Raw genomic sequence first — 26219 nt, forward strand, 5'->3', positions numbered from 1 at the left:
TAATAATAATAATTTTTATTTATACCCCACCCTCCCCAGCCAAGGCTGGGCTCAGGGCAGCTAACAAGCAATAATAAAAACAAGTTGAATTAATACAATTTAAAAACAAGATTAAAATACAACATTAAAATATTGAAACATTAAAATATTAAAATGCAGCCTCATCACAGGAGGAGAAAGAAAAAAGGAAGAGGGGAAGGGAATAAAATTGACTCCAAGCCAAAGGCCAGGCGGAACAACTCTGTCTTAAAGGCCCTGTGGAAAGAAATCAGATCCTGCAGGGCCCTGGTCTCATGAGGCAGAGCGTTCCACCAGGCTGGAGCCAGTGTTGAAAAGGCCCTGGCTCTGGTTGAGGCTAATCTGACTTTCTTAGGGCCTGGGAACTCTAGGGTGTTGCTATTTATGGACCTTGAGGCTCTCCGTGGGGCATACCGGGAGAGGCGGTCCCGTAGGTACGAGGGTCTTAGGCCGTGAAGGGCTTTAAAGGTCAAAACCAGAACCTTAAATCTGATCCTGTACTTCACCGGGAGCCAGTGCAGCTGGAAAAGCACTGGGTGAATATGCTCCCATGGCAGAGACCCCGTGAGGAGCCTCGCTGCAGCATTCTGCACCCGCTGGAGTTTCTGGGACAGCTTCAAGGGCAGCCCCACCTAGAGCGAGTTACAGTAGTCAAGCCTGGAGGTGACCATCGCATGGATCACTGTGGCCAGGGGTCTACACCAGGGGTCCCCAACCTGCAGCCCATGGGCTGGAAGCGGCCCACGGAGGCTGTTTAACTGGCCCCCACACACCTATCTAATACACGAAAAGGTGAAGGTCCACAAAGGTTTCTTAAGCCATGTAATAAGGAAATCACTCTATAAGATATGGAGTAAATATAGAGGAATTTTGGAACCAAAGATACCTCGTGGACATCTCCAGCAGAAGCAATAGCAGTTAAAAGGAAAAACATGAAGGGAGGGTGGCCCACCTACTAGAACCAGACAAAGAAAAGCCAACTTTAAAAAAATACAATGAAATTAGATGCCACTTGTCTGATTGGATACAATATTTCCAACTAAACCAAAAATTGTGTACAGATAAGAAGGTCTTGCCAAAGAAAATTCCATTTTTGAAAGAGAATTAATATATAATAAAGGAAAGTATATATCAAGAATGTACGGATATCTCTTAGAGTGGGAAGGAAAGAGGAGCAGGTAAAAACATCAATGGGCATCACGTTGGCAACATTTAATTGTCATTGTGCTGAAGTGTTTCCCCGCCACAAAGGAGTAATATTGGGGTGAGAAGGAAGCAACTGTTGTTCACTGGCTGGAGGCAGAGGGGTGGTGAGAGGCACCAGCTGGGAAACCCCAAGGGGAGAAGGCTCCGAGTCAGGGGGTTGTTGGTGGGACAATGATGAATGCTCAGTGGGAGAAGAGGGAGCAGACTGGAAGGAGGAGGTGTCAGAAACTGAAGAGGTAACAAGGTTTATGATTTAGCAAGCAGGAACAGGCAGTGGCAGAGGCTGGAGAAGAAGCAGAGATGAGGCAGGCAGCTGAAAGAGCCAGGGGGTCTCCCCGTCCTGCTGAAACCAGTTCCCATTCCCCCTGATCTCCCAGGGTCATAAAAGGTATGAAGAGGGTGGAGCAGAGATAGATGTGCTGATGGAGTCTCAGCTTGCTTGGGAAGGACTCAGGGGAGGAGGAGCCTTAGACAATTGTGGGAAGGCTCACCTTCAGTCCTCACAGCTGCCTCATAGGGGCAAGATCTACTCAGACGAGTTGCTGCGCTTACTAGGCCTGGCCTCCTGAGCTGTTTGTTTCTTTGAATAGAGAATTAACTTTGCTGGCACCGTGTGTGAGCTATTACTGACCTGTTCCTGGCACCTGTCCCCCACACTTGCCTGATGAGTTGTTTTCTTCTCCACTCAACAGCATATGCGAGAGGCTGCTGAACGGCGGCAACAGCTGGAATTGGAGCATGAGCAAGCCTTGGCTGTTCTCAATGCAAAACAGCAGGAAATTGAACTCTTGCAGAAGGTAAGCAAGGCAGTGGGAGGAAGGGAAGGGTGAAAAGCAAACAGTAGGGCAAAGCTGGCACCAGGAGTGAAACAGGTGAGTCCCTGGTAGATTTCACAAATCAGTTTCATAACCCGTTTCTTAATCTGAGCCCATTCTAGTTAGGACATTCCGTGAACGTGGAATACATTATTGGATCCATTTTTCCATGTTATGGAAACCATATTTTGAGAACTTTGGTTCTTATTCGTACTTGGTGCAACCGTGTGTTAAGGGCACCTTGTACATTATCTTGCTGTTCTTGGGTAGCTAGCCAGCCGTAGCACGCTGCTAAATGCTGCTTCCATCTCTGAAAATGTGACTCTTCACAAAGTGGCTGAGGACAGATTCAAGCTCCTGCAGGTGATGGGAAACAGTGTGTTCCCTGTCCATTATGTTAAGGGAAAGGCTATAACTCAGAAGTAGAGAACACACTGTGCTTTCAAATGGTCCCTGGCATTTCTAGCTAGGGCTAGGAAAGATCTTTGGTCTGAAATCCCAGACAGCCCCTGCTGGTAAGCATGGAGACAGTCCTGACCCAGGCAGACTGCTGTTCTGCAGGAACATTCAAACATCTGGCACATAGGAGGTAGCCAACAAATATAAGGTTGGTGCAGAATTCAACCCTTGAGGCACCAATGGTTAGAACATAGAAAGAGCCCTGTTGGATCAGGCCAAAGGCTATTCTCACAGTGGTTGACTGGATGCCTGAAGGAGCGTCTCCACCTCTATCATTCTGCCTAGACACTGAGGTCCAGTGGTTCCCTCGCTGTGAGAAGCCAAGTTACAGGGCCTTCTTGGTAGTGGCACCCGCCCTGTGGAATGCCCTCCCGTCAGATGTCAAAGAGAAGAACAACTACCAGACTTTTAGAAGACATCTGAAGGCAGCCCTGTTTAGGGAAGCTTTTAATGTTTAATAGATTATTGTATTTTAATATTTTGTTGGAAGCTGCCCAGAGTGGCTGGAGAAACCCAGCCAGATAGGCGGGATATAAATAAATTATTATTATTATTATTATTATTATTATTATTATTATTATTATTATTGAGCCTCTCCTCATTTGTGATTCCCAGCAGCTGGTCTTCAGAGGCATACTGCCTCCCCTGTCAGAGAACATAGTCATTGTGGCCAGCAGCCTTGATGGTCTTCTCCTTCATGGATTTGTCTAAGCATCTTTTAAAGCCCCCCCCCCCAGTTGGTGGCCATCACTATCTCTTGTGGGAACAGATTCCATAGCTGAACTGTGAGCCGTGTGGAGAATTACTTCCTTTTGTCTGTCCTGACTCTCCCAACGTTCAGCTTTGGTTGGATGCCCCCACGTTCTAGTATTTTGGGGGGTGCATGTACATCTCTATAATGCCTCCTCTTCCTTAATAATAATAATAATAATTTTTAATTTATTATTTATACCCCGCCCATCTGGCTGGGCTTCTCCAGCCACTCTGGGCAGCTTCCAAAAAAATATTAAAATACTGTAATACATCAAACATTAAAAGCTTCCCTAAACAGGGCTGCCTTCAGATGTCTTCTAAAAGTCTGGTAGTTGTTTTTCTCTTTGACATCTGATGGGGGGGTGTTCCATAGGGCGGGTGCCACTACCGTAAAGGCCCTCTGCCTGGTTCCCTGTAACGCGGCTTCTCGCAGCGAGGGAACCGCCAGAAGGCCCTCGGTGCTGGACCTCAGTGTCCGGGCAGAACGATGGTGGTGGAGACACTCCTTCAGATATACTGGACCAAGGCCATTTAGGGCTTTAAAGGTCAGCACCAACACTTTGAATTGTTCTCGGAAACGTACTGGGAGCTGGCATTTTCTGCAAGCTAAAAAGCCCTGAATGTCTCAGCTTTTCCTCGTAGGTGAGCTGCTCCTTTTATGAGATTCCACAGCTTCATTTCATATTAAGAAAGCTAATAACTGCTGATTCCACCTTAGATCCCTGATAGCATATTCAGGCTGATAGTCCTGTTTCAGGAGGATATACAGAGCGCCAAGATGTCCCTATCTAGCCTCCCAGCCACAATAAGGAGGGCACAATATTGCTTTCCCAGACGCAATGCTGATAAGAGGACCCAGTGAGATAACCAAGTTTGTTATGAAATGTGTTTGCAGTGAGTACTGTTTTAGCTTTCAGTATCAATATTTTGAGTTTAGATTCTGGAAAGGTATATTTATAATCTTTTATTAAACCTGTGATGGTAGATAAGACAAAAGTTTCTTATTACTTGCTAAGGTATTGTTTGCACTCCAGAGACCTCTTTGTGGTCTCCTTCCTTTATCAGATGCTATTAGGGAACATTTATTAGTCTAGCACAAAAAGCCAATGAAAAGAAAAGGCGTTTGACAGAGCTGAATAAAAAAAAGGATGCTTCTCCAGACAAGCCCAGTTTCTCCGTAGTTTCTTTTGAAAGCAAAGAGTTGAGGAGGCATGCAAACAGAGGAAAGTAGCAAGTTGCTTCCTCTCACGTCTGACCATTGGCACATCTATCTCAGTATTGTCTACACTGATTGGCAGCAGCACTCCACAATTTCAGAGCGGTATGTGTGTTCCCAGCCCTACCAGGAGTTGCTGGAGATTGAACCTGCAACCTTCTGCATACAAAGCAGATGCTGTACCACTTCCCCCAGTGAAGTTGTTCAGGAATGGATATGGTGGGAAGAGAAACAGGAGTGTGTGATTGGCCTAAACGTGGCACATTTGGGGTGAGCTCACTATGGGTTAAACCACAGAGCCTAGGACTTGCCGATCAGAAGGTCGGCAGTTTGAATCCCCATGATGGGATGAGCTCCCATTGCTCAGTCCCTGCTCCTGCCAACCTAGCAGTTTGAAAGCATGTCAAAGGGCAAGTAGATAAATAGGTACCGCTCTGGCAGAAAGGTAAACAGTGTTTCCATGCGCGGCTCTGGTTTACCAGAAGCGGCTTAGTCATGCTGGCCACATGACCCGGAAGCTGTATGCCGGCTCCCTCGGCCAAAAAGCGAGATGAGCGCCACAACCCCAGAGTTGTCCACGACTGGACCTAATGGTCAGGGGTCCCTTCACCTTTACCTTTACTCTGTGAGAAAGAATTGAGATGCTATTGTCCTTCTAGGTCCCAGAATGCTCAACTCCTTCAACCATTCCTCAGAAGGCTTGGTTTCCAGACCCTTGATCATCTTGGTGTCCCTCCTCTGCACACATTCTAGCTTGTCAGTATCCTTCTTAAACTGTGGTGCCCAGAATTGGACACAGTGCTCCAGGTGGGGTCTGACCAAAGCAGAATAGAGCTGTACTATTACTTCCCTTGATCCACATGTTACGCTGCAAAGGAGCATGGACACACCTCTAAGATTGCATGGTGCAATCTCTTAGACTGCAGAAAATGTCTATACCAGCCTCTGAGTGTGTTAAAAACCATCTTTGTAAAGATCTGTTGGATAGATCATGGGTAGGCAAACTAAGGCCTGGGGGTCGGATGCGGCCCAATCGCCTTCTAAATCCGGCCCACAGACGGTCCGGCAATCAGTGTGTTTTTATGTGAGAAGAATGTGTCCTTTTATTTAAAATCCATCTCTAGGTTACTTGTGGGGCCTGCCTGGTGTTTTTATACGTGAGTAGAGTGTGTGCTTTTATTTAAAATGCATCTCTGAGTTATTTGTGGGGCATAGGAATTCGTTCATTTTTTATTTTATTTTTCAAAATATAGTCCGGCCCCCCACAAGGTCTGAGAGACAGTGAACCAGCCCCCTGCTGAAAATGTTTGCTGACCCCTGGGTTAGGTTTATTCTAGAGCAACAGGAGCTGGTCTCATTTTCTTCCTCTGTCTGTTTCTTTTTTTTCTTTCTTTCTTTCTTTCTTTCTTTCTTTCTTTCTTTCTTTCTTTCTTTCTCTCTGGAATAATTTTATTAAGTTTTCCATTTAACAATCCAATATTATCACATTAATTATTCCAAATTATAACAATACATATCATAAAGTCCAAATATTTTGCCAAATTATAATTTTTTGTTGGGGGTTCCCATGCTTCGAGTTCAATAAGGATCCAGTCATCTCATATTTCTGCTGCTTTTAGTGTTCACCAGTCCCATCTTTCTTTTTCCTTTTCCTTCTTAATAGCCTCTGATTTGTTTCCACAGGCGAGTTAAAGTAAGCATTATTATGCTTCTGTGTGAACTTTGTAACTTTCTCTGTCTCTTTCAGGCTCAGGTTGAAGCTAAGAAAGAACATGAAGGTGCAGTTCAGCTGCTAGAGGTAAGGAAGGCGACGATCTTTGTTCTGCTCTCAGAGCTATTACTGTTCATAGCACTGCAAGCTTTGGTTGGTTGTGTTCAAGGATGAGGAACCTTTAGCATCCCAAGGGACACATTTATTCATGGGGAATTTTCTGGGGGCCTCATGCCAGCGGTGGATGGGGCCAGAGGGGATAGCGTGTGGAACAGGGAAAGTGACCAAAGTTAGAGGTCTCCACACATACCATTCACCATCCATCTGTCTATCCCAGGATGCAAGAGGCGTTATTACTGTTCAAGGACACATTCCAGTCAGCTGAAACCATTTGGGGGGGGTGCAAAGTAGGGCCCCGAGGGGTGTGGTCAAATAAGGAGACCTAGAGGTCCACATTCAGTCCAAGGCCTGTGGGTCCCCACCCCTGTTTTAACTGGTAGATTCATCAACTGGTGGATTAACAGGCAAGGGCAAGGCAAATATCAGCTGAGCGAAGAGTTAAGAGCATGCTCATTTTATGTTTTGGGGTTTTTCTGATGTGTTGCTGTTAACAGGGAATTTTCAAAATAATATAATGAATAATGGCTGTTCCTCCCAACAAGGAGTGGTTGGTTTTGCTTGCTAAATTATGATTCTTTGTGCCTTGCCTTCATATCTCAGAAAGTGTGCTTTTGATATTTTAAGGATGTGAATTGTATACTCCAATACGGCATGCCCGCTTTGGGAACTTACATTGAAACATGCTATAACCGCGAACGAAGTTGGCACAATCTAAACAGCAAAAATATTCCAGTGGAATTACTTGATTGGTTAAGGCAGGCCATTGAAAAACCAAGGTTTCTATAACTGGTTGATGAACCTAATTATGTATGTATGTATGTATGTATGTATGTATGATTGATTGATTGATTTAGGCCAGGCATAGGCAAACTCCGGCCCTCCAGATGTTTGGGACTACAATTCCCATCATCCCTAGCTAACAGGACCAGTAGTCAGGGATGATGGGAATTGTAGTCCCAAACATGTGGAGGGCCGGAGTTTCCCTATGCCTGATATAGGCTTCAGCCCTATACACACTTATGGGCAGAGGGTGTGGGTGATTCCCATTGAATAGGATGAAACTGACTTCTGAGCTTGCGCCTCAGTTTAAATGGGGCCTGGCCATGCCCCCAGCCAGCGGATTGGCTGGCTGGACAGTGACATGGCCGGGAACCTCCAGGTGATGCAGGACTTTGTCCCCCGCCCCCAGAGGGGAGTGGGTGGCCATGCGGTCCGCTGCAACTCCTCCCCACTGGGAAGTAGAGCAGATTTCCCATTGAATTTGATGAAACTGACTTCTGAGCGCACATGTAGGATTCCTTTCATAGAATCACAGACTTGCATAGTTGGAAGGGGAACCCAGGGGTCATTTAGTTCAACTCCATGCAATGCAGGAATCAAGCTAAATAACCCATGAGAGATGGCCATCCAACTTCTGTTTAAAGCCTACAATAGCGCTTACCATTAGAAAGTTCTTCCTGACATGTAGCTGGAATCTTGTCATTTCTTGTCATTTGAATCTGTTGGTTCAGGTCCTACCCTCTGGTATAATAATAATAATAATAATAATAATAATAATAATAATAATAATAATAATAATAATTTATTATTTATACCCCGCCCATCTGGCTGGGTTTTCCCAGACACTCTGGGCGGCTTCCAATATTTAAATACAATAATCTATTAAACATTAAAAGCTTCCCTAAACAGGGCTGCCTTCAGATGTCCTCTAAATGTCTGGTAGTTGTTCTTCTGTTTGACATCTGGTGGGAGGGTGTTCCACAGGGTGGGAGCCACTACCGAGGAGACCCTCTGCCTGGTTCCCTTTAACTTGGCTTCTCTCAGAAGGCCCTCATCACTGGACCTCAGTGTCCAGGCAGAATGATGGGGGTGGAGATGCTCCTTCAGGTATACTGGGCCAAGGCCGTTTAGGGCTTTAAAGGTCAACACCAACACTTTGAATTGTGCTCGGAAACGTACTGGGAGCCAATGTAGGTCTTTCAAGACTGGTGTGATGTGGTCTCGGCGGCCTCCCCCAGTCACCAGTCTAGCGGTCGCATTCTGGATTAGTTGTAGTTTCTAGGTTACCTTCAAAGGTAGCCCCACACAGAGTGCATTGCAGTAGTCCAAGCGAGAGATGCTGCCTCTGACAGTGGAGGGAGGGACAGTGGAGGGAGAGGTCTAGAATGTGACACCAGCTACAGCATTCAGCTTCCTTAGAACGTCACTTTTTAAAACAAATGCAGGCATTTAACCCTTATGATTGTGTCAGACCTCTCAAAGGATAATGCCAGAGGCAGCTCCAGGAACACAGGAAGACCTGGTGGTCAGTCCAAGTAGGACAGAATCAAGTGCAAGGTTTAAAGCAGGCAGGCATCACAATCCAAGGCAGAAGTCAGGAGGAGCAAAGAAGGCTCCTAAGCAGTTTTCCTCCCCTGCCACAGAGACCAGTTGCTCTGAAGTGATGGCTTTATAAGGCTTGGTTGGCAGGCATTGGCCACCCCAGGTCAGCTGACAGATTCTAAAACCAGTGAGCAATTCCAACAGTCGTGGATGATGACAAATCCAGTACAGTGGTACCTCAGGTTAAGTACTTAATTCGTTCCGGAGGTCCATTCTTAACTTGAAACTGTTCTTAAACTGAAGCACCACTTTAGCTAATGGGGCCTCCTGCTGCTGCCGTGCTGCCGCCGCACGATTTCTGTTCTCATCCTGAAGCAAAGTTCTTAACCTGAAGCACTATTTTTGGGTTAGTGGAGTGTGCAACCTGAAGCATATGTAACCCGAGGTACCACTGTACAACAACATCCAGAGGCAACCAGACTGAGGAAGATTGCCTCAAAGATTAAGAGGTCCTAGGAAAATTCTCTTGCTTTGCATTTTTTTAAAAAAAGAATGGGGGATCACAAGGAGTAAGTGGAGACAAGGGCAACATAGAAGCTCATTTATGTTTCTTATAAGGATGTTAGATGGGCTCAGAAAAGGCCTTTTTTATTTTCAAGGAGAATCCCAGCATTTTTATTAGACTTTATCGGAAGCCTCATGAACTTAGCAATAAACAAGGTTGTCACATCAAGCAGAATATCGAAAGCTGCCTCTGATAATCTCCCTGGCTCAGTCAAAGCCCATTAATTGCCCTGTCTGTACAGCTGGTGCCCAGAGAAGTAAAAATCTATATGCCTCCACCGGCTTCATTAATGACTTCTAATAGTAATTATGATCTTTGATGCTGGGTATTTCCTGGGGATTAATGACTGGGTACATCTTATCGACTCTGGGATTGTGCCTCTTTGCCTTCCAGTCCTCTGAACCAGCCATTAATCCACGAAGAAGGCCCGTTGAGTAAAAAAAAAATGCTTTGAAAAAACAGTCACAATGGTCTGCTGCTCTTTGCATTGCTCTTATGGGGTAGCAATTAAGGGATAGCAAAAGTGACCCCCCTCCAGATGTTGTTGGATTCCCATCACCCCTGACCATTGGCTGTTCTGGCTGGGACTGGGGGGGATTTGGAGGCCAACAGTATCTAAAGGCTACCATGTTGGTTGCACCTGCTGCAATACCTATATCACAGGGTTTTTATTTATTTAGTTAGTTAGTTTTTTAAAAAAAGCCCACACAATTATCTAGTTAGTTCATGGGGTATTATGGGGTGTTAGGGGAGAGATGGGACGCGGGTGGCGCTGTGGATTAAACCACAGAGCCTAGGACTTGCCGATCAGAAGGGCAGCAGTTTGAATCCCTGCGAAGGGGTGAGCTCCCTTTGCTCGGTCCCTGCTCCTGCCAACCTAGCAGTTCAAAAGCACATAGTGCAAGTAGATAAATAGGTACCACTCTGGTGGGAAGGTAAATGGCGTTTCCATGTGCTGCTCTGGTCCACCAGAAGTGGCTTAGTCATGCTGGCCACATGACCCGGAAGCTGTACGCCGGCTCCCTCGGCCAATAAAGTGAGATGAGTGCCGCAACCCCAGAGTCAGCCACAACTGGACCCAATGGTCAGGGGTCCCTTTACCTTTAGAGGAGAGATAGTGCCTCTGGTGGGGACATGTTGTGCTCCTTCTGAGGTAGTTTGCCCACCTTTGATTCCCACCCTTCACTCAGCTCTCACCTGTGGCTCCCAGTAGCTGTCAGCATGCAACATCAACCACAATTCGGGAAATGGCTTCGATTGAGTGGCTAAACCAGGTTGAGGGTAGCTGATGGGTCCCAGACCCTCAGTGAAGAGTTTTGGATTTGATATCCCGCCTTTCACTCCCTTTAAGGAGTCTCAAAGCGGCTAACAATCTCCTTTCCCTTCCTCCCCCACAACAAACACTCTGTGAGGTGAGTGGGGCTGAGAGATTTCAGAGAAGTGTGACTAGCCCAAGGTCACCCAGCAGCTGCATGTGGACGAGCGGGGAAGCGAACCCGGTTCACCAGATTACGAGTCTACCGCTCTTAACCACTACACCACACTGGCTCCTGAGAAAGGCTTCAGGAGTGAATCCTGATGAAAAATCCGTACCCGCCGCCTTTAAATACTTTAAAACATACAAAAAGTTAAAATCCTTGAACAGGTTAAAAGTCGCTCCAGCATTTCTAAGCATCTGAGTAGGCTTGCCTAAACAATAATGTTTTTAGCAGGTGGAGGAGTTCAGTGAAGGCACTAGCAATAGGCAGGGAGTTCCCAAGTGCAGGTGCTGCCACGCGAAATAACCGAGTTCTTACCAATGCGGAACAGGTATTATGGGGCAGCTGTGGCAGTGCCTGTTCAGCTGATCAAAGTGGTTGAGTGGATGCATCTGCGGAAAGGCGATCTCATAGGTAAACTGGTCCCAAGTTGTTAAGGGCTTTGTGTACTAACAGTAACACCTTGAATCTCAGTAGCAGATCAGCAACCAGGGCAGGTCTCTGAGCATGGGTGTTATTACATGCTCACAAGGCCTCACTCCTGGTCAGCAGGAGTTGTTGTGCTGCAGCAGCATTCTGCACCAACTATGCAGGGAAGTCCTGCTTAGAGTGCATTGTAGTAATCCAGTGGTCTAGCAGGGAGGAGGATGGAGGCAAAGCTAGCACAAGTGACTCTGCTGGCGCTGACTCTGGCACTGCTTCGCCTCTGGGCTCCTTGCATTCTTCCTTGCCAGTCTCAATGGTCACCAGTGACCCCTGGCCTGGAGAAGAGAGAGGGGCAAAATGACAGGGCTCTACAAACACCCGAAGGGCTGTTTCACAAAGGAGGGCAATAGCTACCCCAGAGGGCAGGACTAGATCTGCTGGGGGGTTAAATTTCACATGATTTGATAGTGGAAGCAATTTCTTAGAGAAACAGTGGCCTCTCCCTTGCTGGAGGTCTTCTTCAAGCAGAGGCTGGACAGCCTACAGTTGAGGATGCTCTGGCACTCAGTTTCCTGCATTGCGCAGAGGGTTGCACCTAAAGGCGCACTTTATAATTCTTTGGTGCCTGACAACAGGGCTGAACCCTAATAAATAGCCAATCTTGCAAGTCACACTGACATAAAATGGCAAAACTTGCAGCTCTTCCTAAGAAGCCTCAATAGGAAACCGCAGAGGCAGGCAGGGACCAGGAAATTGAAATTACCCCTGGCAAATTGTTGCCCCTGCTTTACCTTTGGAGGATGCCTTGTGAAATGTGTGTGGGGGTGTGTGTGTTGCTAAATCTGCAGTTTTCCAAAGCTCAGCCCTCTCCCCCGGGTCTATACATGCTGAATCCCAGAGACTGGGGGTCCTAATGAAACTCGACTCTGGTGCACACACATGCTGGACCTGTACATACATACATACATACATACATACATACGTTTATGGACATCAGATGGATTGCAGGGCACTTTTTCCTAACATATCTTGAACCAAAAAAACAAACACCTTCCTATTGTTATTTTTTAAAACAGTGCAGGCTTCACTACTGCAGAGGCAAAATGAATAACACAAAGAACAGGTGGAGCAGCATTTTCTTGGGATGGGGTGGGGGGAGGGTCCCTGCCAAAGCCTCTGTTGCTCTTTATCCGGGGGGGGGGGGTTAAAGGATTCAACATGCCTTTGTGGTGTTTTGGGCCTCATGGGCAAAACCAGTGTCACCATTGTCACTAGCCCCAGGGGCCAGCCAAGGGTTTGGGTTTTTCTTCCTTTAAAAGTTTTCATGTGAAACGTTATTTGTGCAATTTCACTGCCACCATCAAGGGTATTAAAATTGCTTTTTAAAAAAACTAAATCATATAAGGTAGCTAAAACCCCTAGCAAATGCAAGAGGAAATGAGTTTGATCAAGCTGGGAGGGAGCAGCTGTAGCCAGGAAGAGGTCATTTATCCTTCCTGAAATTCCAATTTTGCTTGGATTGTCTGCTATTTCTCCCCTTTGTGATTTGCTTATTGATCTCACATCGCCCTTGAGCTTATTAATTTCCCCCATGTGTTTATTTAATTGGCTTGTTGCGATTGCTAATCAGCGGCACTATTGATCTCCCCCTCCCCTAAACGTATGCCAGCGTGGTTGTTGTTAATGCATGCCATTTTTCTTTTCTTCGTTTGAGTATGGTAAACGTCTCAGTTGGCATATCTACGTTACTCATTCTCGAAAAAGGGAAACTAGTTTCCAACTTGTGTTCCGCTCTCATATTTCCCTATCAAGAAACTCAACGAATTGCTTTGTGCAGCGCTGTGTAAAGAATGTCCTCGAGCTTTTGCAGGCTGCAAATGCTGGGTGGCATTTTGCAAGGTTTCTTGAGGGGCAGGAGAGAGTTGCAATATTCTCAAGGCCAAGAGGCTTAGCGGTGAAAACAACGGAGGCGGCATCTTCCTCATCAGTGAAGGCTGGTCCCTTAAAGCAAACGGGTCACTGTCCTGCCAGCTTGAATCTGCCCCCAGCCCACGCAGCTGTCTCCTTACTTGTATCCAGTTGAGGAGGTAGCCCTGCTTGCTGAATTCCTCCTCCTCCATCTCTGTCTTGCCCTTTGTGAAACTCAGCAGGGAGGAGGATGGGGATGATTTTGCCTGTCCTTGGCTCTGTCCTTCCACCTGCTGCTGGCCTCCTTGCCTTCCACCCTACTGGCCACCTGACCCCCTGAGATGCTTCTTGCTTTTCCCACCACTTCAAGCGGCGTGAAGCTGCTGAAACAAGCTGCAGTTGGGGCAGTGCCCTGTTCCCACCAAAATGCCTTAATCAGTCAAAAAAGAATGCTACATCATGACACAGTCAGGGGCGGAGGAAGGGGGCGGGTTGCCCCAGGTGTCACCACTGAGGGGGGTGACAAAATGTGGGGCGACACTTACCGTGGGGCTTGCACGCATCTCTTCTGGGAGTGACGCAGTGGCTTGGGCGCCCGCAAGCTCCGCACTGCCCCAAACGGTCCACCCCCCGCCTCCCCCTCAGTTGTAGGGCGGCTAAGTGGGAGGAGACAGGCAGACTACTCAGAGGCCCAACAGAGCATCCTGTCCTGGCTGGCCCCGCCCCACAGGCAGCTGGCCCCGCCCCTGGGTGCAGGGCACACGCGCGACCCCAGGCGCCCGATTGGCTTGCTCCACCGCTGGACGCAGTGGGCTCATCCACACTTTGGAGTTGAAGCTCAGTTAAGCAAAATACTTTTTTATTTTCCACGCATCCGATAAGATTCAAATTGGGGGCAAGGTCAGATACCCGCAAGGCACAGCTGCAGATCAATGGGACCCAGTGGAATTAATTAGTATACAGTGGTACCTCGCAAGACGAATGCCTCGCAAGACGAAAAACGCACAAGACGAAAGGGTTTTTCATTTTTTGAGTTGCTTCACAAGACGATTTTCCCTATGGAACTCGTATTGCGAGTTTGCTTCTTTTTTCTTAAAGCCGTTAATACCCAGGGAATCCGCGCTCCACAAGACGAAAGAATTGCAATACGAAACAACTCGTGGAACGAATTAATTTCGTCTTGCGAGGCACCACTGTACACTATACACAATAGCAATCAAAAGTGTGGGTGAGCCCAGTGTTGTTCTGGATGTATCATTGGCAGGGAATGGAAATATGGCAGCCCCAGGTAGCCCCGTGTGGACTGCCATCTTTTGATTTCAGCAGTGCCTCAATTGAAATGACACTGTGCTATGATGATATGGCAGTCTTCCAGCTGAGACATTTTGGGGAATCACGGTGACTTGCCTTGCAGTGAATCGCTGCACCTGTGTGCCCCTTGAAGCATTGGGAAAAACCTTCCACGGAGGGTCTGCGGACTTTGAACAAAGGGTCACCAAGCACTCTTACCCAAACTACGGCTCCCAGGATATATTTGAAATGGTTCTGAACATGTGGCGTAGATACGCACAATATATATGTTGGTTTGAAATGTGTGAAAAGAGAAGTGTGTTCTAATCTGTTGTTGTTGTTCAGCTTTTTTGGTTTTTTGTTTTAAAGATCTTTCTTTTGTTCTGCATCTTTCCCCTCCCCTTCCCTGTGTCTTTTTGTTTTTGTGTATATTGCTTTGCTCTTCATCCAGAACACCTTGGACAGCATGCAGGTATTTCGGTCAGAAAATAAAACCTCTTCTTTGCCCCCTCCCCCTCAACTCCACACCAAAGCCAAATGACTGCACACTGCTCTGCCACCCCCTTGCATGAAATGCCCATGCAGTAGAGCCCTTGTTCCAAAAGCATGTTTAGTTACTGATCCAGTTACCACTGGGGGAGCCAGGTGAATCAAAGTCAGTGGTATTACCTGGTGAACTTGGCACAGAGAATGCTTTATTACTCTCATACTCTCAAGCCTGCATTTTGATTCTGAGTGCTAGGATTTATGAGCATGCCCAGTAAGAATGATTCAAAAGCTTCGTGCAAAGTAGTAACTTCCAGGTGTTGCGTATGGATTTGTCTGAATTCAGATTACATGGCTAGCTGGTTGGTTGACAAAGGGCTTATCCGCCCCTCTGTTTCCCCCCCAGGGAAACCCGATCTTTAGCACTGAATCGGAACAAACAGCAATCAGGTTTTCAGCGGTTTGCTGTTTGCTCTGATTTATCGCTAAAGAGCAGATTTTCTGGGGAGAAATGGAGGGACAAAGGCAAAACGCCAGAACAACCACTTTCAAGGCCGGGACAAGCAGAAGTCTGAACAAGCCCTAAATAAGAAGACATGGTTATTTCATTGTTTCAGTTGCTAAAGGCAAGAATGGTGTCATGTAACTGGGGCCTGATAGTGAGTCAAATTCTGCCAGGGTGGCCCACCTACACATCACTACAGAAGAGGAGGCAGATTAGCATAAAATGTGCATATGGTGATTTATATATATACAGATGCAAATTTTTAAATGATATAGTACATTTTAACTTGGAAAGGGCTGTGATCTAGTGCCATATATGCAGGCTTAGGCTGCATAGACACTATCTTTAGATCACGGTTACAGTTCCCAGCAACCCTCAACAAACTACAGTACCCAGAATTCTTTGAGGCAAAGAATGTGTGGCATGCATGCAGCCTTAGTCTGCCGTCCAGGTACTCACTACTGTTGGGCAACTCCAAGGCCCTGCTGCTCTCCATTCTTTCTCTTTAAACAGGACTTGGGCAGAACAGCTCTTCAGAGAGAGGGCACCTTCAAACCAGAGGACCATTCTCTGACTGCCTCTCAGATGGAGAACCATTCTCTGTAAAGTGGGGCACATTGCCTCCCTCGTTACCTGAGTCCCTGGAGAACTGCTGTCAGTCAGAGCAGACAATACTGTGAACAGAGAGTCTGACTTGGTCTCCAGCCCATTCTCTTATATAGGGAGGGAGGTCACCTGCAGTGAGAAAAAAATTATATCCAGAAGAAAACATGGAATTAATATTAATGATTTACCTTATAAGATTGACATAAGTATTACAGAGATAATACATGCAAAGATCTTTGTATACTCCAAAGGATGAAGTTAGGGATATGGAACTTGAGATGCAGATGCTACCAGGCTCCACCTTCCACCTTCCCTGATATTTGGCCATGCCAGCTGAGGCTGATGATGTCGAACTGTAACTTGGAGGCCTCAGGTTCTCCATTCCAGATCTAGGGAAGGAGCTTTGGCTTCCCATAGAGCAGAGATGGGGGACCTGTGGCCCTCCAGATGTTGTTGGATTCCAACTCCCATCCAAAATGACCAACGGTCAGGGGATGGTGGAAGTTCATTAACATCTGGAAGGCCACAGGTTCCCCACCCCTGACCTAGGAGCAGGGCCACAACTCAGTGGCAGAGCCCATGCTTTGTAGGGAAAACCATTCCAGGTTCAATCCCTGGTAACTCTAATTTTTTTAAAAATGATCTCGTGTAGCTGGTGAGATGGGAAAGACGCCTTATCAGACACCCTGGTGGGCCATCAACCCTCAAAGGAGATAGCGCTGAGCTACCTTGTCAGGGAGAGGGAATACATTTTGGCATAACAGCCTCCACAGTCCATTGAACCCAATGTTGGAGTGAGTCTCAATTCAGAAATTCCACCCAGGAAGTTGCTCCTCTTGCAGCTGTTTTGCTTGCTTCTGCTTCCTCATCAACTGTGACTATCCTAAAATGGATGTTTTGTTCCAGGTTTTAATGTCTGCCCTAGATTTCCGAAGGGGAAGCCCATCCATGGTAAACTCTTCCCCTCATTCAACGCTTGCCCTGCCTCAACACACCTCAGGCAAAATGACTCAAAGTGGAAAGAAACGCTGATCTTGCGGAAAGATCAGGTTTTTGGGGTGTGCACCATGTGGGGGCTGTTAGGGAAGTGATGCTTCCCCTGTCATGCTCCTTCTGGGGTAGTTTGCCACCTTTGGCCATCACCCTGCACTAGACCCTCACTTGTGGCTCCTAGAAGCTGTCAGCATGTGACAGCAGCCACAGTTTTGACTGGCTGGGTAAACCAGGTGAGGGTAGCCAGTGGGTGTCAAACCCTCAATGAGTTAGGGACTTCCCCTGCATATGAAGACAGGGTCTGGCAGATGGAGCAGACAAGACCAAGAGTGAGTCCAATGGTGAAGAAGGCAGAGGGAAGTGAGGGGCAGATGGGGTCCATCAACCTGGGAAGGCAGTTTCTGCTGCGGTCCCTACACTCATGTAGGGGGCTGCTGTCAAACCCCGGATCTCCCGTTTCTGGTGCTCCTTTTCCTCTTTGCAGTTGCTGCTTGTTCATCTGCCCTCTCTGGCCATTCGTAGAGTGATGACAGGGAAGCAACTTCCTTCACTTGCCATTCCCTCTCTGGGTGGCTGCATAGATTGGACCCAGGGGCAAGTAAAGCAGACTGCAGTGACCCAGAGGAGGAGGAGAAACAGCTGAGATCCCACACAAGGGAGCTGAGTTCAAACCTTGGTGTTCTGGGTTCGACTAAGAGATCCATTCCAAAGCTTTGCTTTTGTGGGTTCGGTAAAGGAAAATGGCACCACCAAAGCTTTTTCGCTTGAAGTTCATGCTGCTTCCTGTTCCAGCTGGAATTATTGAACAAAGCAATTCAGCAACATCTGGAAGTTATTCATTCATTGTTTGTTTTAAAAAGGGGGCTATTGAGCATTTTCTGGAGTGTGGACTCTTGAATATGTTCTGTTAGGGCCAATTCATGGCGTTGTTTTGGGACATGGTGTGGCGGGTGACTGGCCAGTGATGACTGTAATCAAAAGACCCATCTTAATCAAGCACTCCAACAGCCAGACACCCTTGAAAGTGAGGCATAATGGGGATCTAATCCCCCTCTTATCTGACCTCAACCCCTGGATGTCCTCTTCCTGAGCATAGAATCATAGAATTGTAGAGATGGCATGAACCTGAGGGTCATTTAATCCAACCCCCAGCAAACCAGTAATCTTATAAAAGGACCATGCTTACAGCTCAATCCTGACAAAGTCTACTCAGAAGTAAATCCAGTTGAATTCAATGGGGCTTACTCCCAGGTAAGCGGAGTTAGGATTGCAGCCTTTGCAGCCATGGCTAGCAAACACAGAGAACTCTAATCTGCATGAAGTTGTGAGAGTAAATCCCATTAAGCATTGATTTCACAGTGGAACCGTCACCTGGTTGCTTCACCACATGCCCGAACCACAGTTTATAAGTTCGCCCTTCTCTTTCTGTGCACAGTGGCATGGTGAGCAGCAATCTAGGTGCTTAATGGTGCGACCAGATTGCCTCTTTGTGGTGGATCTGGCATCCAGCAATCAGCTTTGCTGGCAGGGCTGTAGCCTAACAACAGCTTAGCATATCCTTTGCTTTTATGGAACCCCAGTTCGCTTCCTGGAACTGAAGTGCCTAAGTCAGGCATAGGCAAACTCGGCCCTCCAGATGTTTTGGGACTACAACTCCCATCATCCCTAGCTAACAGGATGCAGTGGTCAGGGATGATGGGAATTGTAGTCTCAAAACATCTGGAGGGTCGAGTTTTGCTATGCCTGGCCTAAGTTCACAGGGTTGGGATACCCTGGTCTCTTGAGGGAAGAGAGTGCTTGGCCAAATGGGCCCTTTCCCTCCTTTCTTCTGAAGGCAGTTCCTCATAACCAGGGCTGCGTGTGCCAAAACAAAACACCCAAATACTCTGCACCAATGTGTAGATCCAGATTCCACAGCCCATCAGAATTCATTTTTTTATCCTTTGAGGGTGCAATCCTGTACCATCCTATGCACCCCATGATGGCTCATCTAACGGCCATAAGAATAGGAGGGGGGAGTTAAATGGGGGTCACACCAGCTCCTTGATTCCCTATTCCCATGTGAATATGCCTGCACCCACCCCAAGGGAAAAGCCACAACATATTATCTCCAAATGTTGTGACCCCTCGTGCCGTGATCTCAGTTTTGGTGTTCTCCCTTTGCCCAGGCTAAGGTCCGTGAGCTAGAGGAGAAATGTCGGACGCAAGGCGAGCAATTTAACCTCCTCTCCAAGGAACTGGAAAGGTTTCGGCAGCAAGCTGGGAAGATTGATCTCCTGACGAGTAACTCGTTGGCATCCACGGATATCCCTGGCTCACCTAGCAAATCCCTGTCCCAGTTCATGAACGGAATTGCCACATCCTTAGGCAAAGGTAAGAGCTGAGTGCTTTGGTCCGTAGAATGCCTAGAAAGATCTGCCCATTTCTGGAATACAGTGATACCTCGGGTTACATACACTTCAGGTTACAGACGCTTCAGGTTACAAACTCCGCTAACCCAGAAATAGTGCTTCAGGTTAAGAACTATGCTTCAGGATGACAACAGAAATCGGGCTCTGGCTGCACAGCGGCAGCAGGAGGCCCCATTAGCTAAAGTGGTGCTTCAGGTTAAGAACAGTTTCAGGTTAAGAACGGACTACCGGAATGAATTAAGTATTTAATCCGAGGTACCACTGTAGTACCGGAAGCTAGAGCAAATCAATGCCATCATGTGTTTTGGAATATCAACGAGTAGTTCATATATAATGCCAAACCATAGTTTGGCATTTCCCCAGTCTGGAGTCCTTCGACTCCCATCAGCACCAGCAGCAGGGTGAATGGTCAGTGACAATGGGAGCCGTAGGCTAACAGCATCCAAAGGACATCAGACTGAGGAAGGCTATACGTCATGAACAAACAGACCAGAGCTGCTCCCTCCCTCCTTCCCTTACCAGGCAGCATGATGAAGTTGATGGAATTCAGCTTTTATATTTCCCTCTCCCTCTCTCAACCCCCTCTTGAGTGGACCAGGACTGGAAACTAGGATCAGACCCCATTCTGCAATCCAGCTTTTCAAGACAAGCACCAATCATAGCTTTCTGTTCCAGACAAAATGGCAAGTGATGGGTGGGGAAAGATTGCTGTGTGCAAGGGGAAGAGGGTCATGAAGTAGGGACAGGATGAGCATCACCCCCAAATGTAAACACATTCCCCACATAAGAGGACAAAAGAGGAAGCAGGCTTGCATAAAAGAGGGAAGACTGTGACCATTTCAGGCAGCATGGAGCCCGCAGGAGCCCAAGCCCCCACGTCACTCCCAGGAGAGACATGTGGCTGGGGCACACTGCAGGCCCCGCAGTAAGTGCCGGCCTCCGCACTTCGTTACATTTGTTGACTGAACTAAAAAGTTTCATGAGCCCATTTTTTTTTAAAAAAGCAATCTCATATTTTTGTCATTTTGTCACCCCCTCAGTGATGACACCCGGGGCAGACTGCACCTCCGCACCCCCTTCCTCTGCCTAAAAGCTTTTGTTTGGATCATCTGGGGTGGTGGTGGGGCTTTGGCTGAGGCTTTTCTGTCTTGCCGATAGTAGCTGCTGCTAACTAGCAGAGCCTCATCTCCTTAGCTTGCTTTTAAGTGCATCAATAATTTCCAAAGGTCACAGCTGCATCGCTGGCTGGAGGGTCACCCGAGGACACTTGGAACCATTCCAGTGTGCCAATTTGCACACATAGTTCTGTCTCCCACAGGCCCTTGCCCTCTGATGAGGCTTGGTGCTGGCAAGTTGGGCCAATTCAGATGTCACATGTGTGTGTGCTTATTATTGAACAAACGCTTGCCAGTTCAACTACAAAGCTGTGTGTTGTGAGTTGAGGAGTTTCCCTATTATTTTCCTTAAAGCTAGCAGACATCTGATATTGGATTTCTGGGTGAGTTTAAATAAACGTGCATGTCTCTGGCTTGACCCTTATATGAAGTCGTGGGCAGAGCCTGGAAAGGCTCGTTTTAAAAAGGAACTAGTCCAAATTCAATTTGTCTGAAAAGTAACTAATTCCAGCTAACACTCACCCTTTTACAAAATGAATTTGTTCTGTGCATGTTTCAATTCAAGTTCATCCTCTGTGAGTTGAGGCAGGGGGTGGAATTAAGCATTCAGAATGTTACAAACTGTCGCAGTGGAAAGCATCAAAACGCTCACACATACAATGCAATGTGAATAGTTTGATTTATTTTCCCCCAATGATTGTGAATCTTAAAGGCCCAAAGAGTCTATAAACAGTTAAAAACACACACACGTGAGAATGAGCTCGTTCAGAGTTCTACCCTGAAATAAATTTCATTCATGTTTAGGTCACCTGCTTATGGGAACTGCTTTCAGATATCTTTGAGTGGATTTGGTGCACTTTGTTAAACACAACCTAGTTCAATCCAAATTCTGCTTGTGGGAAACATTCCTGCTTCTGTGTATACAAGGAAACCTTACTGGGCCATACCCAACGCCCAGCAGATATTCCTGATCGTATGCAGACATCTGAGCAACCATCATTTCGGATTTAATAGATTTTTACCCTGCTCTTCAAATAGAATTTACCAGGATGACCAAACCCAATGCCTTGCTGGAGGTATCTAAGTGGAGGTTGGAAGATACTCTGCCGGGATGCTGTAGTTGTGGGATTCCTGCACTGAGCAAAGGTTGGACCCTTGCAACTAAGGGCCCAACTTCCATAGCATTCTTCTCTCATCCATCACCTGGACCGGCTCTGACATTAAACAGAGTGAAGCATCTGCCTCAGATGGTGAATGTGGTGGGGTGCTGGGGCTGGTGTTTGCAAGGATGATTTTCCTTCCAACCTGCCTTACACAGAGTCAGCAGTGTTTCTGCTTCATGGCAGTTCGGTTTCAGCCAAATAGTATGTTAGTTGCTGTCTAATGGAATCTACCTAATTATTTCTGCAGCTAATGAATTTAATGTAATTATTGACATAATTATTTCCACACTATTTATTTTAATGCAAAGGCTGTTCACTTCGATGCAAAATATGCACAGTTTAAGTGGGAAAATAACCATTATGATTGCGTATCATTTGTAGACTGAACATGAAAACAGCAAGTACCATTTTGTATTTATTTACAGTGGACGCTCGGATTGCAAACGTGATCTGTGCAGGAAGCATGTTTGCAACCCACAGCGCCACGTGTGTGCACGCACAGGTTTGCGATTCGGCACTTCTGCGCATGTGCAAAGCAGGATTTAGTGCTTCTGCTCATGCACGACCGTCGAAACCCGGAAGTAACCCGTTCTGGTACTTCTGGGTTTTGGCGTGTCCGTAACCCAAAAAAACACAACCTGAAGTGTCTGTAACCTGAGGTATGACTGTATTTTATTTCAGAAAGTTTATATACCGCTTGACTGTAAAAAAAAAGTCAATGCAGTTAGCATAGAATAAAATGATCGGAAAAAAACATTTCAAAACAAAAAATCAGCAATAAGCCAAAAAGAGATTAAAGCATACATTCATTTGCTGGGCTGATTTCTATTGTGGACATGGGACAAATGAGCGAACACCAGCAATTACTGCTTCTCTCTGTATTTTCATCAGAATTCTTTGACATTCCTGGGTGTTGGAGCAATCTTTTTTAAACTTCCAGAACCTGAAAAGCTGAATTATGGACTGTTGCCATGTGTACACACTTTGGGTTCAGAGCTGGGACGTGGGAAATGTAAAAACAAAAAGCTTTGTCAGGTTGCATTAAATTGTACAAGCCAAATCCACTTTGAAAAGTCACACAAGTCTTCCAGCTGCAGCCAATTGGGAATCCGTTCTGGGTAAAAAGATAGCAATCTTCTTGGCACAGCCAATCAGTAAGATATTCTGTTCATCAGATATCAAGGACAGTTTAATGCGCTCTCCTGGGCGTTCAGAATAGTCCATAATTGATCAATCAATAGCAGTATGAATTACTTTGTGCAAATGTTCTTTAAGTGCTGCTGGCTAATTTGTGCCCTGAGACCTTTAAATTGAGGAGTCTGCCACACTGCAGTGTTTTCTGTTAGTGAATACTTTTGCTTTCCGTGGGGCTCTTGCCTGGGCCTTGTTTAGGAGGTGTCTGAATACCAGTTTCTAGGAATTAAAACTGAGGAGGGCACTGTTGCACTCACGTCCTGCTTCCAAGTTTACCAGAAGCATTGGGATGCTCAACGTAAGAGCAGGGGGCGGGACTAGTTGGGCCTTTCTAGTCCAGGAGAGCCTTGTGTTCTTAAGGCCATTCCATACAAGGCTGAATTTGCCATTGAGCACCCCATCTCCCCAACCCACACACCCCACCACCCATACTTCATACCCTCCTTGTTTTCACCTCACTGGAATGTGCCCTTGAATTCAGACAATACCTCTTGCTCGCCTGGATGGACAGACATGTGTGAGCGTAAACAAAATGGTTGGTGTACAAATTGTTAGACTATTCCGTTCCACCTTAAGGGACAGGCATGATTATTGTGTGTCACATGCCTGTTTACTCCAGCACAGCTTGCTGGGAACTTCTGTTTGTGTATAGTTTTCGCTTTTAGCGTTCTTGCTTTGGACACGAAGGGGATCAGACATGTTTTCCTTTTGTCCAGATGCATGCTGAATAAACTGCTTGTAAATATGCTTACACAACCTCTCCTGATGCTTCTGTTTGCGCGTTATCTCTGCTGAGTTGCGTGCCCCAGCTTCTGAAGCTGTTGGTTGCAGAAGCTGCAACAAGGACTGGAGATTGACCTGCACACTGGCCAGTGGGCTGGAGCTAGCTGGGGGCCTGCCAATTGCCCCATTTCCTTGCCAACACAAATGTCTTTGCTCCACTCACTTTTGCTTTGGGCTCTCTGCCCATCACCAGTAGCATATGGGCCTCAGAAGGTTGCCCATAAGGGAATGATGTGTTTCCCAGGGCTCATGAAGGTTCTTCAGCCCTGGTCTAGATGAATATGCTCAGGCGACTGGGATGATTTCATCTGGGAAGGAATGGTGCTCATAGTTTACAGTGCTTCAGAATAATTAAAGCCAATTGCAGAGGATGAGTCATGGCGTCAGCCTCTGAAAGCCAGCTGTTTATGTGCTTCAAGACGCTTTTTGGGATTCAGAACAGAATCTGGGGAACTTGGGCTGACTAGCAGATTTCCTGCAGATCCCTTGCAGAAATTGAATCAGTGGTACACTTTAATTAATTATTATTATTTATTAAATTTGTATACCACTCTTCATCTGTAGATCTCAGGGCGGTTCACAACATAAAAAACACAAAATACAATGCTACCTCAGGTTCAGGTTACAAACTTAATTCATTTTGGAGGTCCGTTCTTAACCTGAAACCATTCTTAACCTGAGGTACCACTTTAGCTAATGGGGCCTCCCGCTGCCGCCTGCTCATCCTGAGGTAAAGTTCTTAACCTGAGGTACTACGTCCAGGTTAGTGGAGTCTGTAACCCGAAGTGTTTGTAACCCAAGGTACCACTGTACATAATAAAAACAAAAACAAACCAATAACCCTCCAGTCATCTCATGGAGGAGGCACATGAATAACAGCCTGAGACAATGATCGCAGGGTCTGGCTTGGTTCTATGGAGAGAGATGGTCCTTGAGGTGTTGCAGTCCTGAGTAATGTCAGGCTCTAGACTTATTTGTCTTACTCCACTCCCTCTTTAAGATAGCAATGTGTCTTCTTTTACTTAAGGTAATTCAAAATGTAGCTAACCAGGTTCTTGTGAATAGGGCCCCGGAAGCCTGCCTTGAGAGCACCTCTGGGCCAAGCACCCACAAATGTGAGTTTGGAAAGGGTGCACCCATATTTGTGTACAAGCAGGAGGGGGAAAGTGCATTTGCTTCTTTAACCAAAGTGTTGGGACTCCATAGGGCTTTTTGACAAGGTGGTCATACCCCATCTGGTGCGGAATTACTGGTAGGTCCTTGACTTTTTGACAAAATCTATAAATGCTGCAGCAAGTTGTGTCTGCAAAATGGCCGTTTTGAAGAAGCAAGGTTCTTTTTTTGAGGGGGGATGGAGGGACGTGCCGTACTCTGTTTGCCTCTGCTCTACACTGTTGTTCCCTGGGAGCTGCAAATATGGAAACAGAAAATAGCAAATGGAGCCTAATTATATCAGCAGTAGCAGCAGCTGTAGCAAAGCCACAGCGGCCAATTTAGGACGGTGCTGACATCCTCAAATATCCTCTCCGAACCTCTCTGCCTCCCTCCCCCTTCCTTTTAATTAAAATAGTCTACAGTCTACTTTTCAAAGCCTGGATCTGTGCATATGGTTCAGGGTGAAAATTTATATCTGACTCATCCAGGTCTCTGACTCGAAATCAGTTCAAAAAATGAGTTTGCTGTTGCCTGCTCTTTTCCGCTCTCTGGTGTGCTTTCAAGAGCCCCTTACACCTGTCATTTCTTCCCTAGCCCAGACTACATGTTGTGGGGCTTCATAGCCCTAGTAATTGCAGATAGACAATGCAATGCTTAAATACAATGCTTATTGTCATGCTCCACCCCACCCCCACCCCTTTGCTGTAAAACAGTTGCCTGGAGGTGGTGATGCCATCGTGCAAGGTGTTGCTGCAAACTGCAAACTTAGGACCAATCTGAAGAGTCCTTGTGGTATAGCCCTTTCCATCCAGAAAGAACCAGGTTTAGTGTCCAAATATATAGAGAGCTAATCCCAGCTTTCCTGAGTGAGATACACATGTTTGTGTCCCATTCTTACATTACTCCTCCCCCCATTGTTTGGCCATGCTTTAAAGATCTCCAGGTGCCTGCAAAAGACCCATTTATTGAGCATTCATCCTGATTTTCTTGCATAAAGCTTCCATGGGAATTAGACGCTGCCTGCTTTTTATTGAGCATTCTTTCTGATTTGTTTGCAAGGCAGTTATGCCAGAATGAGCATCCTGATTTGATTGTGGAGTGGTTATGCATTTCCATGAATGAATCATATATCTGATACCTTCTTTATGTATTTCCCCATCACTTTCTTAACAGCAAAATTCGTTGGGTTCACACCCACACCATACATTTAAATCACATTCAACACACATTTAAAACACTAGGGATCTCCCAGGGAATCCTGGGAACTGTAATTTAGCCATCACAGGACACAGTTCCTGGCACACTTGGCACACTACCACTCCCAGAATTGTTTAGGGGAAGCCTTGAGCTTTAAATGCATGGTGTAGATTTGTGACAGAGAACTTTGATCCACTTTAATTGCACTCTCCTAAATTTGAATGGAGAGGCTTATTATAGCCATTCTTTTCGTGTGATAAGCAGTTAATTTGCCGGAGTTCACTACCTAGGTCCTGGCAATTACTTGTGCACTTCAGCACTAAG

At 46.4% G+C, this 26219-nt stretch overlaps 1 protein-coding gene across 16 annotated transcripts in view; it reads left to right on the forward strand.

Annotated features, from left to right (window-relative positions):
• Window positions 1-26219, forward strand: part of RIMBP2 (RIMS binding protein 2) — a 169164-nt gene that overhangs the window by 90171 nt on the left and 52774 nt on the right. For 9 of the 16 annotated variants that reach the window (XM_081893223.1, XM_081893219.1, XM_081893212.1 and 6 more), the window contains 4 exons: window positions 1917-2021; window positions 6215-6265; window positions 14739-14759; window positions 19046-19250. In XM_081893223.1, coding sequence (XP_081749349.1) covers window positions 1920-2021; window positions 6215-6265; window positions 14739-14759; window positions 19046-19250 — 379 coding nt within the window. In that variant the 5' untranslated portion in view covers window positions 1917-1919. The remainder of the gene's footprint in view (window positions 1-1916; window positions 2022-6214; window positions 6266-14738; window positions 14760-19045; window positions 19251-26219) is intronic. The other 7 variants (XM_081893224.1, XM_081893217.1, XM_081893214.1 and 4 more) reach the window with 1 other exon arrangement.

This window comes from Podarcis melisellensis, assembly GCF_964234715.1.
Source record: "Podarcis melisellensis genome assembly, chromosome: 16".
Taxonomy (NCBI): Eukaryota; Metazoa; Chordata; class Lepidosauria; order Squamata; family Lacertidae; genus Podarcis; species Podarcis melisellensis.